Raw genomic sequence first — 17,817 nt, 5'->3', positions numbered from 1 at the left:
TCAAGGCCCTACTGTATAATTGAGAGGTTAGCATATACAGGAAGTGGGACCTTGACTTACGAGTTCATTCCAAGACTGAGCTCGTTAAGGAGCTCATTAAGGAGCTCGTTAACTCAAATTACTCTGTCAACTCAATGCAAAAAATCAGCGAAGAGACAGCTGGTATCTCAAAAAACTCTTTAGTCAGGACACTCGTAAGTCAAGGCCCCACTGTATATATTTTAAAAATATATTTTTATTGATTTCAGAGAAGAAGGGAGAGGGAGAGAGAGAGACAGGAACATTAATGATGGGAGAGAATCATTAATTGGCTGCCTCCTGCATGCCCACACTTCGGATGGAGCCTGCAACCTGGGCATGTGCCCTGACCGGGATCTAATGGGGACCTCTTGGTTCAAAAGTCAACACTCAACCACTAGCCATGCTGGTCAGGCTCAATTATAGTTTTTATTAAGAATGTGGCAAAGGTATGGTTTTAAAAAGTCTCTTTAAAATCATCTCTAGATTTTTTAAAGCAATTTTCCAATTTGTTATACTTAGTCTAAAAATACTTGAGTATGAATTATTGTACACTACTACAGAATTATCATATTAAATACATGTATATTACAGAGCCTTTCAGAACTAAGAGCAATTAATGTCTGTTTTTAAACCACCCAGTTTATGGTAATTCTTTTTAGCAGCTTGAATAGATTAAGACAATGTACATGAAGCACATATATCAAAGAGTTTTTTTTATTTTGAAAATAGATTCTACTCTTCTTTGGTATAACTTATTTTATGGAAAGGGAATATTCTTAAACATTTGCTCATTTAATAAATTTTGAATATAAAGGAATAATTTTCCTTGAGTCTATGTTTTTGCATGCTTATATATATAAGGTCCTCAGCCTGAAAATTTTATAAGGACCCAATAAACAGTCTGTTGCAACTTTATATGAGAAACTTGAATCTTTGAAACAATTTGTCCAAGACCACACAGCTTATAGATGGTGGCATAAGAATTCAAACTTACTTCAACTTTACACTCTTGACCACTATGCATAGTCTACCTCTGGCACACTGCCCATTGACAGGGTAAAAATTAGATTTTACCACGAAGTTAAGAAGTATATCCCAGCAATGGTTAAAACATGTGATTCAAATATTTCATCAACTGATATCATCATCCTTTATAATGTATATAATCACTAGTGAAAAAATTACTGCTCTGACAACGTTCAAAGAAAGTACGCTTCACACTGAATTTGAGCAAGATCAATATTTCCTTCGACAATCATTAACCGACTGCTCTGGTTTTCATCTCTTTTTTCTGATAATTTCCTCCAGCTACTCAGGGTTCAGATTCTGTAACAAAAATTCTTCTGAGCCATTTTGATCTTATTACATTATTTCTCCATGAGCAGTAATGTTCTGAATATTGAGTGTACTTAAAGTGCTTATTTGATATCACAAAAATAAATATTTTTGCCTTATTCAAAATACCCAATTTTCCTAGCCTTTGAAGGAAAAAACAGAGCTAATAGGGAGTAATTGGTGGTTAGACAGAAATAGGGTCAAGTCCAATGTTAAGGATCTTAATTCTCACAGAGTAAGACATTTATCATTATGTTAGAAAATGATTAGGGAAGATTATCTTAATTAGGAGGCACACTGCATAAATATTTCCTAGTAGAAGATAAATTAGGAAGGAAAGAGAAACACCTTAATCTTTTACTTTATTTTAAGACAAAGTTTAAATAATTCTATTTAACCAAAGAGGAGGTGGAGAGAAGGAAATAAAAATGTAATTAACTTTAACTTTTAACCCTCTACTTGGGATTTGCCTCTGCTGTTTCCCACTACAGATAAGTGTGAATCTAGTCAGCATTGCTCCATATTCAGGAGAAGGCGCATGAAGAAGCAAAACAAGAAGAGGAAAGCCAGAATTAGTCAATTGCTGACCTGTATTACTGACTATTTCTGGGATTGGCCTCAGACCAACACTCTTGTTATCTCAGAATTTATAATGTGCTTAATATATTAGCAGACTTTCTGTGGCTTACTATGAAACACATAAGCCAAGTCCAAGAATGAAGAACATGGCACTACAAGGAAAAACCATGCCTGACACCATTTATAATGAAATGAGTGAAAGAGGTGATCACAGTATAGATGTCCTGGCATAACGTCTCAAGCTACCCATATCTACTTGAAAAACTCCCTTCCATTTCCAGCCTGAGAAAATTCATTTAAAGGAGCTGAGAGACTTTCCTTAAATGATTATTCTAGATTTAAGTTGTTCTGTAAAGAACAGACATATTCAGGTCCCCCCAGTAGTGTGGAGTGATGAAATTTGCCTTTGTAGAGAAGTTTCTCCACTCACTTTAGCCATTGGCAAGAATAGCTACTATTACTGTAAAATGTATGTATATAAAATATATTCGCTAGGCAGGTCAACTTTACAAAGATTTTGCAACTATAGTATTGCTTTGCTGACCTTGCATTTCCCCCTCAAATACACCTATAAAATGCTAAGCTATATGTTAGTTTTATTGTTGATGCATGGTAGAAGAGTTATACAACAATATTGAGGCCAGCTTACTATTTTGAGCATTGTAATTTTAGTCTAAAATCTTGTTAGGGACCCAGAGCTATTCTGAAAATTTTTAATGAGGTACCTTTTCAAAAAAAGTTTTAGCTGTGCAACCTCTAATGTCATGAAGGAATGCATTTGACTAATTCCTTTTGCATCCCCTTGAACATTTGCAATGACAGGATGGAACTAATCCTGCTTTTACTTCTCAGACAATGCTTAGAAGCCTCTGCCAATTTCTCTTCCAATGCACCAGTAATATGTAGGAATGGCTGAATATAGTGAAGACAGATGTGGAATTTGGGTATTTGTTCAGATGCCTTAGTCTTCTAATTATTTTATTATTATCCATTTTCCCCTGTGATTTGCTTTAATTTGGAATCATGTCGCCAATTTACCTCATTGCTGCCAGGTCTTCAATCTTCTGGTTATTCATTAGAGTGTTTCTGTGACCAGGTCATCAATAACCACAAGTTTACTGACATATAAAGTCACTCAGGTAATTCATTCTACTCAAATAGATTTGGGAAAAAGTACTTGACCCCAAATGTACTATCTTGATTATACTAACCCAGGGACCTTAGAATATTTCTTCATCTATCATAGAAATTTAGGGGGTAAAAATTAGCACTTCACTGAAGGTTAGAGTGGAAAAACACAAGCTCTAGCTTTCGAAGTCTGTAGCTGATTCCAATTCTACTGTTTGGTTGCTGATACATAAGACAAGTTATATAGCCACTTTGAACACATTTCCTCATCTATAAAAGTGTATGTAAACAATACTGAGGGACTACCTGAGATGTGGTAGAATACAACCTAGTCTCAGCTGCAATATAAAATATTCAGAATCAGCATAAAGAAAGTTAAGTTTTTGGCAGCTTTGTTCACAATGTTAAGGATCATTTCTACTAGTACGTAGATATGTAAGGAGAGGGGAGACTGATGTCTTTATTAGAAAATTTAAGTTACAATATGGTGTGTGCCCTGTCTCCAAATTATTCTATGTCTCAGTATCACTCTACAATTTGGAAGATCTATGAACATCTATTAAGTTGTCATTATGATGATCTCCATTTTATTGGTGTGAAAATTGAGGTTCAGAGAGGTTTAGTGACTTGCAAGGACCCACAGCCAGCATGTTTCAGGGGCAGATTTGACATTTGTCTCTCTATTCTCAAGGCTCAGTATCTCCTAACCTCAGTGTTGTTGTATCTTTACAGCCAAACTCTACCATTAATTAATGAAGGGACTTTAGGTAACTCATTCCTTAACATGACCTGTAATATGAGAGTTTGAGTAGGTGGGGTTTCATTTCTTCCTACTCAAAATATCTATAATTGTTGGTTCCAGCCTTTGTCACATGAATAAAATACATCAGACCTTGACTTGATATGCATATGGACATGTTTCTAAAAGGAGCCATTACTCTCCCTTCCTGCTATTTCAATTCATCTAAGTAAAATGCATCTATTAGTAAGGCTCAGGAAATATTTACAGAAATGGTTTTATGCATGACAATTTCCTCCTAAATCCACAAAGACTCAGCAATTACTTCATCTAGTGCAAGACTATTTCATTGATTCTCTTTCAATAAATAATCCAATACCTACTAAGCACTATTCTCAATGGTTGAGATGGGTTTGATGACCGATAAAAGGTTGAGACCATTTGCTAACTGGGGTGTGTCCTGATAGACAATAGCACAGAACAGAAAGAGCATATACAAACTGCAATGTGAATTTCATGTGTGTATATGATTAAGATTCCTAGTGTCTGTTTAAAAGACTTTAGTAGTCCAGCCCTAACACATTATTTCTTAACATTGAGCTTGCTAACATGATCTTTAATGTCTCTCTTCAAAATGTCCCCTAATACCACATTGTGACAGTGCAATAAGCACAAACCACTGGACTCTCCTACCTTCCAGTGGGGCAGGCAAATGTGTGCAACCCTTTGGAAAGCAATATGATTTCACATATGTCAAGAGACTTGAAAGCGTTAATTCTCTTATTCCATTAATTCTTCGTCTAAGACCCTGTCTTAAGGACATGATTCTAAATATAAAAGCAACTTCACACACAGAGATTTTATTACAAAATTTTTCAAGTACTGAAAAAAAATCAAATAATTTATATGCCCTAAAATCAGGATAACTAAATTATAGTACAAAATTTATTGAATTATATATAGTCACTAACATATTTATGAAGGATCTGTAATCTAATATCAAATACTTATGCACTAATATTGAACTTAAAGCAAAATAAAATTTTATGATACAGATAGTATTATTAAGTTTAAAGGAACAAATCTACATGTAGAAAAAAGACTAAAAATATTTATTTAAGTAAAGATATTACCAGTGGTTATTCTTTGAATGGTGAAACTTGGGGCACTTTCTGCATATTTCTTTTTCTATATTTATAAACTTTCCAGGATTATTTATTACTTTTGTCAAAATATAAAAACAAAAAACATATCTTTTCTCAACACTCAGCTTGGGTTTTTAATGATTTCCAATAAAGATAGGCTGTTTTTATACTTAAATTTAAGCATTTATGAATATGTATTCATATGAAAAGGCTTACAAATTGTATTTGGCCACACCTCAATACATTGGTTCTCAATGTGGGGGGAGGGGTGATTTTGTCTGCTCTCCTACCCATTGAAATATTCAGCAGTATCTGTTGAGCCTCTGTGATACACTTTGTTCTGCTCTGGACACTGAACATTCGAGGGAAATTTACTCAGTATGGAGGTAGAGTGGTCCCTTTTTTCTAGCTGAGGAGAAAATGAACACAAACGGTTGTCACAGTTTGGGTAAAAGTGCTACTGGCATTTAGTAGGTAAAATCCCAGGACACTGACAGTCACTCTATAATGCAGAGGACAGCATTCTCAAAAAACAATGATTTGACCCAATAGTACTGAGAAACTGCCATGGAAGCTCTGAGAAGTTTACTACCAGGACCTCTTACTAGACTTGCCTATCAATTATCTATCCATCTATCCTCTTCCTCCAACAAGATACAGGAGATATCGAGATAAGTATTCTGTCGATGTGGTTCAGTGAAAGGAATAGACATAGAAATTAGGAATTTAATGTAGTTTGAAGTGCTAAGATTGAGTGCTTTGAGATAACAGAAATGGGCATTTAATCCAAGGAGGCAGTTCAAGGGAGGCTTTCTGGAACAGATGGACCCTGAGCTGAGCTTAAAAAATAAGGAGTTAATCAGGTTAAGACCAATGGGACTGGTATTTTAGAAAAAGGAACATTCATAATACAAGTAAAGGCATGAGCATGAAAGAGCATGGAGTGCTTGGGAAAGGATGAGTGTGATTGTGCTAGAGCATAAAATGGGCACAAAAGAGCATGGGGGAAGAGGCAGAGAAGACTTAGGGACAGAGTACATTTTTTTTTTTGCGTGAGGAAGTCCAGAAATGCTTCTCAGAAAGAAAGAATATAAAGTAACTAGAGGTCCGGTGCACGAAATTCATGCTCAGAGGAGCGGGGAAGGTCCCTCAGCCCAACCTGCACCCTCTCCAATCTGAGACCCCTTAGGGGATGTCCGACTGCCAGTTTAGGCCTGATCCCCACAGGGGGATGTCCGACTGCCAATTTAGTCCCAGACCCCTCGGAGGTCGTGCATTTAATTTACTTCTCATAATAATCTTGAGGTAGACACTATTATTATTCCCATTTTGCATATGAGAGAAATGAAGTTCAGGGTGGTTATATACTTTGCTCAAGACCATGTGGCCTGTAAAAAGCAGAACTGTTAACTGACTTCACTTCAAAGAACATGAACTTTCCACTCTTTATATAACTTTCATTTTCAGGAGAACCCAAAAGGTTCAGTGTAATACAACACTCTGAGGACCAGTTTACTTTGAAAAGTTGACATGTGTCTTCAACACACCCACTAGATAAGAGTTTATAACCTCAATGAAAAAGGGATATGATGCCATCTTGTCTGAGAATCAATGAAACCTAAAATGAAAATCAATAAAACAGGATGACACAAATCATCCTGTCTAGCCCTAACATTACTCATTGTGCGATCAAATCATAATTTATAGAACAACTCCAAATAGACCTAGAAATGTGGAATTAGGGAATACATTTTATTGAACTAACACATACATGCTAATTCAAATAACTTGCTGATTTGGCAGGTAATTTCATCGACCCCCAAAGAGGGACTACTAGACTCATATCTACCCAATGAGACCAAGGGCTCAAAAAAATTCAGATAAATTTCCCAAAGGTAATATCTCACCAACCGGAGGCCTCTTTACAATGGGTTCCTTTATGGCCAACTCTAGTACAAAGGTTGGCAAATTATAGCAATAGGCCAATCTAGCCTGTTACCTGGTTTTGAATTATCTTTGAGCTAAGCATTATTTTAGATATGCAATGCTTAAAAAATAAAATAAGATTTTGCAACACATAAAAATGGTATGAGATTTACATTTAAGTGTCCATAAATAAAGTGCTATCAGAACATAGACACACTTATTCATTAGTGTATCTATTGTGTCACAATAACAAAGTTGAGTAGTGACAGACTGTATGGCCCACAAAGTCTAAAATATTTAGTACAGAACAAGCTGGATAATCGCTATTCTAGATTAAAGCTCAGCAGGGGCCAAAGAACTCAGTGAGGAGGACACTGCAAACATCATGGGTTTGGCCTTTTGGATTTATTGCCTAACTTAATGGTTCTTAAAGGGTAGTCCCTGGACCAGCAGCATCAGCCTAAAGTGGGAAATCATTAGAAATGAAAATTCTCAGACCCTAACACAGATCTACTGAATCTGAAACTCCTAGGATGGGGCCCAGCAACCTGTGTTCTATCAAGTCTTCTAAGTGATGCTGATACAAGGTAAAGTGTGAGAACTCCTGATATAACTCAAAGAATTTGAACATATTATCCTACTCAACATAATTATAAGAAATAAATTTATTGGCTCCTATTTATATTCCAAGCAGTGTGCTAGATATTTCACTTATACATTTTTATTCCATATAACAGTCTGGAATGGTTGGGCTTACTAGCCTCAATTCACAGAAAAAGGAACTTAAGCTCAGGAAGGTTAAGTAACTTGTTTAAACTTACTGATTAGGATTTACAGATCTGTCTGCTGTAGGCTATACACCTGCCCCTCACCTTACTCTTCTCTCTTCCTCATCCTGCATGAGGACAAGCAGCTCCTGACATCCTGAGGGAACTTCCCCGGTCTATCACCTAAGCCTTAGCATTCTCTTATTGAATATAAACAATTTCACAAAATTTCACAGACAAGACTACTCTACTTGTGATTGATCAAGATAAAAACAAGGCCGCAAAAACATAAACTTTGTTTAAATCACAAAAATGAACAAATATTCCCCATCCTAGCAGATATAGCTGGCTTCCTTGCCAATTACGGCTTCAGCCTCTGTCTGGTCTTCACTACTTGTAGATATGATTTTAGAAGCCCAATCATAGAACGTTCCTGGCTTCTTGACTCCATCCACTCCAGAGCAAAGCCCTGTTTCTTAAATTGTAATCCCCCAACACAAGCTCAATTTCCATAAATTCTTTTTAACAACCAGTTACTGAGATGCCCCACAGTTCTCCATGGTGTGTGTTCTCCCTCTCTGCAAAGAGTAACAGAGACAAATTGTTCAAACACAGGTGTGTCCCTGGTGACCTTTGGCTGGAGGTCATAGAAATGTACAGTCCATTGAAATGTACAATCTCTCCATCCAGCTCTCAGCTCCTAGCTGGGATGGGGAATGTGTTCCCAAAATAAGAAAAGCTAAAAAAAATAACAGTCCCCAAACCATTCAGTACCAAACACATTGCCAGGTCAGAGTAGATACTTGGTATCTTAAATGGATTAATAGACTCTTTAGGATCAACCTGATTACACACAATAACTTCAAGAAACTGCTTTTATTTTTTAAATTACAGTTGAAATTAAAATTCCTATTTTTAGCTTTCAATCTACCTGTTAAAGTATTTTGATCCTTCAACTCATCACATTTCCAGTGTCACCATCTTTGTGCAACCTTTTCTGTCATCTTCTAGTTGATGATGGGCTGGCCCCTTTTTTTTTGAGTGTTCTAAAGGTCTTGCTTCCTCTCACCAGACACTTTAAGTCTTGAATTAGTGATTTAGGAGCTGTTTGGTCTCTAACCAATTTGAAACTTCCTAAGGACAGTAAAACACCCTCATGTCCACTATTCCCCTTCATATAGTGGGGGCATAATACATGGTAGTTCTGTTTTAGTTAGAAATCTAAGGTTATTTTTTCTAGTTATGAAATTGAAAGGGCCACTTTTCCAGCCAAATCAGAGTGCATCTAAGCTGGGCATTTTCATCTCACTGCTGGATGTCTCATTTGAAATGATTTTCCAGGGCCACAGGGTTCTAATGAACAGCAGCCCCTGATGCCTTTGGAGTGTGGGTATCTGTAATTTTGATGTGAATTCTTACCAGTAGAAAAAAAAAGAGTAAAAAAAAAATCGTAATCAACTAAACAACAGTTCCTGGCCACTGGGGAGACTTGAAGGAGGCCCAGGAGCCCCTCAATTATGGAGCTTCAGTAGAAGTGCACCTTCTCTTTTAGTGAATGAGAGTAAATGATGCTCATGCCATATTTTTTCTGAGTATCTTCTAAACACCATACATTGTGCTAGACAACAGGGTTAACTATTTAGTGAAGGGAAAGAAATAAAACTGTGTCAATTTCCCTTTGCACTTTATTGGCTATTGTTCCTGGAATTCCACCTGGTGTGCCATGTCCCCATGTGGATCCTGTGCAATTGCCTTTCTGTCATCTGAATTTGATAAACTTCTCTTCATCCATAGAAACCCAGCCTAGAAGTCACCTCCTCCAGGGACTTATTTCTGATCCATTTGATCTCTTCCTCCTGGACTTAATTACTTTTCATTGTTTCTTTTATATCTTAGACTGAATTGTATCGATCTATCTACCAAAATGCATTTTCTTGGTTTCTATCTCCTTATACAACTGAGAGTTCCTTGAGAATAGTTATTATCTTTAATTCATATTTATATCCTGGGCCTAGCAGAGTGCCCAGCATATTTTAGATAATAAAGAACTATTTTTAAATGCAAATCATTGATGAAACACAAATGGTAAGGTATTTGGGAATTACTGAAGCTGGATGCTGAGTACATGGAAGTTCATTATGCTATTCTCTATACTTTTTGTGTATAAAATTTTCCAAAATAAGAAGTTCAGAATAATTGACGACCTTGTAAGATGTATGCTATATCCATCAGAGTTTTAAAGTTCCCACCATAAATGGAGCTTCTATATTTATAGCTATGACCTCTGGGTGCCCCAATTTCTTTCTTTTCTCATAAGAAATATATGTAAAGTCACACAATGCTGCCCTGAAATAAAATACGGTAATGCCATTTTAGAACAGGTGCAGACCAAGGATATTATGTTAAACATGAATTTCTGGGGGGAAATGGAAACTGTCCTTTTACACTAAGTATTTTATTGAGGAGGGTAATCTATGGGTGTTTGCCCTTGTCTTTCACCTGAATCGTCCCAGAAGCATGACTGGAGTCTCTACTCCCACTCTCGTGCCTCTGAAGTGGTTTTCACATACTCGCAGGTGGACCCACCTAACAGTGGTCTGCCACATTGCATCCTAAGTGAGCCGTTCAGCCATATCTCCCATTTCAACAGTCCCATTCCCAGGTGCTACAAGCCACTGCCCTTATCCACAAAAGCTTTGGGTCACAACCCAAGCTCTTTGCTTAGCCTAGAATGCTCTCTCCCCACTCTCCAATTCAGGAAATCGTTCACACACAGCAGTGTCGCATACAACTGTTTCTTCTCCATGAAACTTTCCCTTGAGCCCTTCCCAGAGTGCACCACTCCATCTGTGCATCTGCAGGCCATTTCTCGGGCTTATGCCCAGCACTTACTCCCTCTGTCTTATTTGGTAATTAGTATCCCTCACTAGAATGAAAGCTGATGGAGGGTACATTCCTTTAATATTCATCCTGCAACTCCCTCAGTCAATGCCTAACAGAGAACCCTGCGCATTTTTAAAATTCAATAAGACATACAATACATGCTAAACTATGAAATGAGATTAATCTTGTGAGTATTCTTCCTGTTTCCCTTATGAATACTCAGATATGTGTAAAACCTATAATCATAATATTAAAATCCCATTAGTCATTTTAATCCTTTTTATAAATTGCTTTTGCTTCTTAAAACTTGAATTTCATTTGAAGGAGAATTGTTTTTTTTAAATAGGGTTTTATCAAAATTGAAATCTAATTTAGGTAAGAGCAGAAATGTTTCTCTTAACTCCTATCCATAGCTAATTCTCACTAGCCATTGCAAATGATAATACTAAGGCAACAAACAGTGCTTCAGCCCAACACTAAAGTGGGCCCTCTCATTCATATAGACCCAGAAGTATTTTCTAAGTTAATCCATGCAAAAAGTCACACTGGGGAAAACACTCTATAGCAGTGGTTCTCAACTTTCTGGCCCTTTAAATACAGTTCCTCATGTTGTGACCCAACCATAAAATTATTTTCGTTGCTACTTTATAACTGTAATGTTGCTGTTATGAATCATAATGTAAATATCTGATATGCAGGATGGTCTTAGGCGATCCCTGTGAAAGGGTTGTTTGACTGCCAAAGGGGTCGCGACCCACAGGTTGAGAACCGCTGCTCTATAGTGTTACCAGTGAAAAAGCATTGCTTCCTAAGGAAATACAATTTCAATGTTGCTTAAAAGAAGCTCAGGTTTCTGCTCTGGGCCACATCTTCTTCACTTCTCCACCAAAAGGAATGGCTGATTCCCTGGTCTTATTCTGAGATGTACTTTGTAGGCAGTGCAGTCTCAGTGAAAAGTTGAGCAATCTACACTGAGATGGATCTCATTGGTCATTTTATCATTTATAGGTAGAAAGGATGAAGAACCTCATAACCTAATATTTTGTGGTTTGCTCTTTAGCTGCCCTTTTTCTTGTTCCTACACTTGGCTGGTGATCAAAAAGTCTAAGTTCTGTTTCTGCTTGGATATTGCCACAGTCTGAGAAAACACAGACAGGGGCCCAGGCCAGAATTCTCATATCTTATTAGTCTCATAATTGGATTCAATTTGGACTGGCCATTCATTGCCATTAAATATGAGTCACTGATGGTCAAAATATCAGTGCACTTTAGAGAAAAGGAGGTCAGAAGACCACTGGCTTACTTTTGTTCTAATCCTCTCTCTATGATAACAATTGGTGACCTGGTGATCTGGCTTACCTAGTTTACATGCCATGTTTGGCTCCCATACTTGGGTTGTGGTCAAAGACTTGTAGAAATTAAGGGGCTATCATGTGACTTTATTTCCTATGAATGCATTTCCTTTAAATATCTCATAGGGTGTCAGAGGGCAGTTCAGGAATTCAAGAATTCACTAAATTTTTATGTAGGTTCTCACAAATTATCTTTTCAATATTAGGGAAGAGGAATAAATGAAAAGTGTATTGTAGTAGGAAAAGCACATAGGATTCAGGAGTCCTTGGTTTTGGTTCTGTCTCTGCTCCCAGTTAGTTTGCCTTCTGATAAATCGGTTAACCTGTCTAGGTTGCAATTATCTCCTATGTCAAATGAGAAAGTTGGACTAGACCACTTGTACCATTTTCTAACATGTACTTCAGAACAAAAAAGTACTCATTCGTCAAGTAAATGTGGTTTATACCTCAAATATTGTATAACCTGCATCCTTGTATTTTAGCATGATCAAGTCTTATCCATTGAATCCAGTTTGTCTAGCTTTCTGGACATTTTATGTAATATCTATAAATATGTAGGTAAAGCTACATATGTGTGTATATAGAAATATAGGTTCATATATGAATATGGATTATTTGGATATGAATATGGATACCCATCCCAATAGAGACGTTTCAGTCTAGCTTAAAATTATGTGCTTCTAGTTGGGGAAAACTACTTTTCAGATTGTTGGAACTCATACTGGAAGTTTTCATCTAAAAACCTTCAAGTTTAAGTGACATGAAACAGGACTTAAAGAAGAAAAGCTGACTCAATGGGAGGGGTCTTAAACTTAGGACATTCAACTTTAAGTTGCTACATCATCAACATTGGCAATAAAGAACTGGGTGCTCTCCCACAGTGCTATGAAATTTAACCTCCTCACATAACTCCATGGTGCTATGAAAGTTACCTTCCTACATACCTCCATGACAGTTCTCCTGTCCAGCCCACTTCATCTAGCTCTGAACCCAAGCCACCCTGAGTATAATGCACTAAAGTTGGGGGGTATGCCTCAACCGAGTCCAGAGGACAAAAACGAATACAGTGATAAAGTTAAACAGAAGCAAATTATCCCATTTATAAACATTAAAGTTATTAGATCTGTATTTTCTTCTGACACCAACATTAGTGCATTAAGGCAGAAATCTCAAAATAATGCAGATTATTGTTTAGCATTTGGAGAAGTTAGGTATGCAGTGTTATCCTTCCAGGGATTAAATAAAATTACTGTGCAATGTGAGTAAAGGAAGAAACTAACTTCTGAGCCTTTTTAAATCCCATTACAATATTATTCTCACGTATGCCTAAACAGAATCTGTCAGAGAATTCTTTAAAAAAGGTATGAAAATTACATGAGAGCTTATAATATTCTTCTACTGGTCGAAACAGTCAGAACCTAATGAACCTATTTTGTAGAGAAAAGAAGGACTTTATGAAGATAAGATACATTGATCATTATTAACATATTACCAGAGACATGTGTACTGGATATGGTTTGGGGATGATGTAATCTTAGAAAGACTATAGCACAGGCAGGCTTAAATATTGCCATCAACTTCCACCATTACACAAAACGTGAGAAGCAAATATTCATAAATAACTCAGCAATAAAAGATCATATCCTTACTGGGAAGAAATATTAGGACATGTTTAAGAACTCCATTTTTTCCACTTGAGAAAAAAGAGAACGTGGACATGAAACTGACATCGCATGATAGAAGTTGGAATGATTCAAAGTATATTATTTCAGTAGAAAATTATGTCATGTGTATTTCACACACACACTCAAATTGTTAAAGCAAAGTTAACCAACTTTTTTTACTTTCTCATCTTCGCACAATGAGGTTGATTTTGGTAGTGATATCAGATGGATAAAATATTTATTGGCAGCAACAATGCTGTCCTGGGTGTTTTGTTCTCAGACACATAAGCAACGGCTCGCTGGGAAATGTAAAGGAAACACCTTTGCAAATTAAGCATCCAAAACACGTTTTTGCTAGCACCCAGGAACTCAATTTTACACCCAAAGCTTACGCATTTCATATCATAATCGACAACCCAGCTCCACCCCCGCACTTCCTAACTAGTGAGGCACACACAGGTATTTCACTCACAATTCAGGCTATAGGATGGAATTACTAATGACATCAAGGAGGGGTAGTGAACATGAACTTGACAACCAAAAGCACAACCTATTGTATCATCCCCAAATAGAATCCTTACTTCTGGTATTTATATTTAACCCACAACATCACCCTAAACGCAAAGAGGTTGCAAAGAGAAAGATAATGGTACCAAACCCCTCCCCTCCCAGTGTCCAATATCTGGGTGAACAGAAATGAATTGCTTTAAGGCAAGCATGCATATTTTAAAACTTTCACACTCGTTATTCAGCCTCAACTTCTGCAGCGTCTGTATCCAGTTCCCAACCAGACCTGACCGGGGGGCACACACTGGGAGCGACCACTTTACCTTCTGAAAAATCAATCAGTCCCAGCAAATGGAGCAGCTTCAGAGATGCACATATAATCACAACAATACCCACTGTTTGCAGCCCTTCCGACTCCCACTCCAGGGTCAGCATCCTTTGAGAGGGCAGAGCATCCCAGCCGCCGGACCCCTTTGGAGTGGAGGGAGTTAAAGCGAGAATCCGAGCAATGTCGGGCTGGGAACAAAGACTCCTGAGGGGGCAACGTGAGCAGCTCTTCTCAGATGCACCGGGCCAGGCAGCGGGCCCCCGGGCTGAGCACCGACCTGGGCTGAAGACCAGCCTCTCATGCTGATGCTGGCATTCGCCTGCTGGGGTCCCCCAACCCCAGCGCGCGCGGGACTGCGCTGCATCCAGCGCGTACTTGGACTTCAGAGCTGCCAAACAGACATCTGTTGGAGAACTGGAGACTTTGCTGTGGGGGTGGAGAGGAGGGACATTCCCAGGAAACTTGCCCTGGAGAACCCCACTCTGAATACCGCCGCGGGGCTGGGCAGGGCTGTCTGTGCTCTAGTTTGCTGCCCGGGAACCTGGGAATGTCCCCTTTCTGCCATAGAGCAAGCTGCTCTCTCTTCCCAGAGCTCGCACTGCGCGAGAGCTCAGCCCGCCTCTTGGGATGCTAGGAAAAAGCAGTTTCAGGGGCTGGTGACCAGACCCTTTTCTGAAAGCCCCTGTGCAAGTCCGTAGGCAGTTTTCCCAGGGAGAAAAGTGCAGGAGCCAAAGCAATCATGATTCAGTGGCTTTGTCAAAGGTGAGCATCCACGCCGCCTCCCACCTGCTACTCCACTGGGACTGTTGTGGTCCTGGCTGACACCCAGGGAGAGTGACTTAGACCCTGTACTTACAAACATGCATGGATGGAGGGTGGGGCGGAGCAGAGCCCTGTGAGAACACTGGTGTTCCCTTAACTGCCCCTGGGGAGTGAGTCCCACTAGCATCCTTGGAGGTCTTGTCTCCAAAGTTTCACCAACTTCCCTGATGATAAATATCACCGGGTACGTGTTAAATACACTGTTTTTGTCTGATTCAGAGGATCGTGGAGTTTGTGTTCTTAAACTGGAAAGTAGGTGATTCTCATGGAGGCGTGGGCTGTGCTGTCCCAAAGGAGCCCACACCATATTTGATTCCAAACTAGGCAAGCAGCCCAGGAGTGGCCGTGGACTCTGGACTGTGCCAGGACCACACTGGCTTCCTCAGACTGCCTGTTCCCCCCACTCTGCTGAAGCCCAGGCCCGTTGAAGAGAATCAATGGGGCATCCTGTGTGTGAAGGACTGTAGCCCCTGGAACTGACTGTGAAGCAAAGGGTGTATGAGTAATATCTTAGGCCCGGGGGGGCATTGCCTGGTTTTGCTATTTTCTTGCTGTGTAATTTTCTGCAAGACATTTCCCTGAAAGCAGTTTTTATTCTGCAAAGTTGCAATTATAATACGTTAATGTTTTATTTAAATTTCTCCATTTAAAGAGAATGATGGTAATTCAATATTCATAATGTTAGTTAATATTTACTGAGCCTTGTCTTCATGCCCATTAATATTAGAGTGATTTATCTACAACAAACAGCCCTCCAGCTCAATTTTTAAAATTAATTTTAAAAAATATATTCTTATTGATTTCAGAGAGATACAGAGAGGGAGAGTGTGACAGAAATATCAAGGATGCATGAGAATCATTGATTGGCTGCCTCCTGCATGCCCCACACTGGGGATGGAGCCCACAACTGGGGCATATGCCCTGACTGGGATTTGAACTGTGACCTCCTGGTTCATAGGTCTATGTTCAACCACTGAGTCACACCAGCCAGACCCCACAGCTCATTTTATAGGAGATATTAATTTACGTGCCAAAATTGTGGGCACAGCACTTAGTAGACAATAGGCATGTATATATTCATTCAGTTCTTCATTAACATTTGTTAAGCTACTACTATGAGCTATGAATGGTACATGAATGACAAAATGGCAAATACTGCCCAAACCTATCCTCTGGGGACTTCCAGGTGAATAGGGAAGGTGGGTATTAAATTGAATGTGCTCAATAAATGCACCAGCACTCGAAGGCAAGGCTTTGCGGGGAACTCTGGAAGCACAAGAAGGGAGAACCAGATGCACTTGGGGAAAGGTGGGTGAGGGGTAGCAAGGAAAATACTGTATGGAGGAGGCCCCCATCACTAATGGTAGCTTTAATCATTATTAGAGGTTGTACATCAGACACAAGCTTTGGGGTCCTGTCACTTTACCTGGTTCTGCCACTTGCTTGCTGCGTGAGTTTGGAGAAACTTCTGAGTCTCTGATTTCTAAGTTCAAGATGAGATGTGACTGGCTCCTTCTCATGGTTGATGTGACAGTTAACTAAGATGTGGAGAGCTGCGCCCAGCCCCTGGTGTCCCTTTGCTCAGCACATGGCAGTTGTGGGTTTGTGACAGATTTGCTAGCTCTTTAGAGGCTTGGCTGGGCTGAGATGGATGAAGTGACTTTGCTCTGCCCTGGTCCTGACACTCCTCCCTTGCCCTAGGTCCGGTTCTTGTCTTTTCCCCATGAAGACTTCCCCGTCAATCCAGCCTACAGGCATTCTCCCCTCTACCCCCACGGGAAAACAGACCACCACGTTGGCTCTTATAATGGTGCTTTTCATGTTGGGTAATTTACTAACGGGAGATATCTTTCTATCAATCTGCCCAACCCCCTGTCCATCTGAATATGTTGTTTATGGTTTTGGGTTATGTCCACAAGCCAGTAAGGCTTCGGGAAGCAGTTCTCAATAGTTGATGGGAAAATACATGTCTTAAGCAACCATTTTCTGAAATTCCTGCCCACATAAAGCTAGAGGAAGTCAAAGGTTTAATAAGAAAGTAACGTAAATTAATTAGGTCAAGTCAACTCTGTTTCTTTTAATCATATACAACACCACTTTATAGTTGAAATAAAACCAAAAAACAAAGGTATGGAATTAAGTGACTTGACCAAGGTCACAGGGCTAGAAAGTAATAGTTCCTGAATTCAAACATTCCTTAGTCGGATTCCCGAATTTATTCTTCTCCCTAATACCCCTCCACAGATTTCAACAAATATTTTTCAATTGATTTCTTGATTTAGAGGGTTAGGCAAAGTATTTAAAAATTGCCACATCCATTTTCCAGGAGAGAAGTCCCAACCATTCTTGAAAGTCACATAAATACCTACAGATATTATTTTGTCGATTCTAGGCTGGACTTCCCTTCAGGACAATGGAATTAGTACAGGATCCACCAGCTGAGAGTGTTGGTGCCTCAGCCCTTCGCCACCTATTGACTTCCCTTTACCACTGCTTTTCTGAGCTCTTTTGCTGGAAGCCGGTCCGTTCTTGCTGCTTGACACAGTCGCTGTAGGGAAGAAACATCTGCACAGCATATGTTTCAAGGGACCTGGCATATATGGCATACTGTTCTTAATATG

General features: G+C 39.0%; 1 protein-coding gene across 3 annotated transcripts in view; it reads right to left on the bottom strand.

The window, feature by feature from the left end:
- The window catches only part of KCNIP4 (potassium voltage-gated channel interacting protein 4), a 971,293-nt gene that overhangs the window by 160,661 nt on the left and 792,815 nt on the right, over nucleotides 1–17,817 (bottom strand). Inside the window, exon 1 of one of the 3 annotated variants that reach the window (XM_059674473.1) lies at nucleotides 14,370–14,832. The exons of the other annotated variants lie outside the window; for them this stretch is intronic. Within the exon in view, the coding sequence (XP_059530456.1) occupies nucleotides 14,370–14,481 (112 nt within the window). The 5' untranslated portion in view covers nucleotides 14,482–14,832. Of the gene's footprint in view, nucleotides 1–14,369; nucleotides 14,833–17,817 lie in introns of those variants that run through there. 3 annotated transcript variants of the gene reach the window in all.

Source organism: Myotis daubentonii, chromosome 1 (genome assembly GCF_963259705.1).
Source record: "Myotis daubentonii chromosome 1, mMyoDau2.1, whole genome shotgun sequence".
In the NCBI taxonomy this organism is placed as follows: Eukaryota; Metazoa; Chordata; class Mammalia; order Chiroptera; family Vespertilionidae; genus Myotis; species Myotis daubentonii.
The sequence above is the reverse complement of the archived record's forward strand: the minus strand, read 5'-3'. Positions and strand labels throughout refer to the sequence as shown.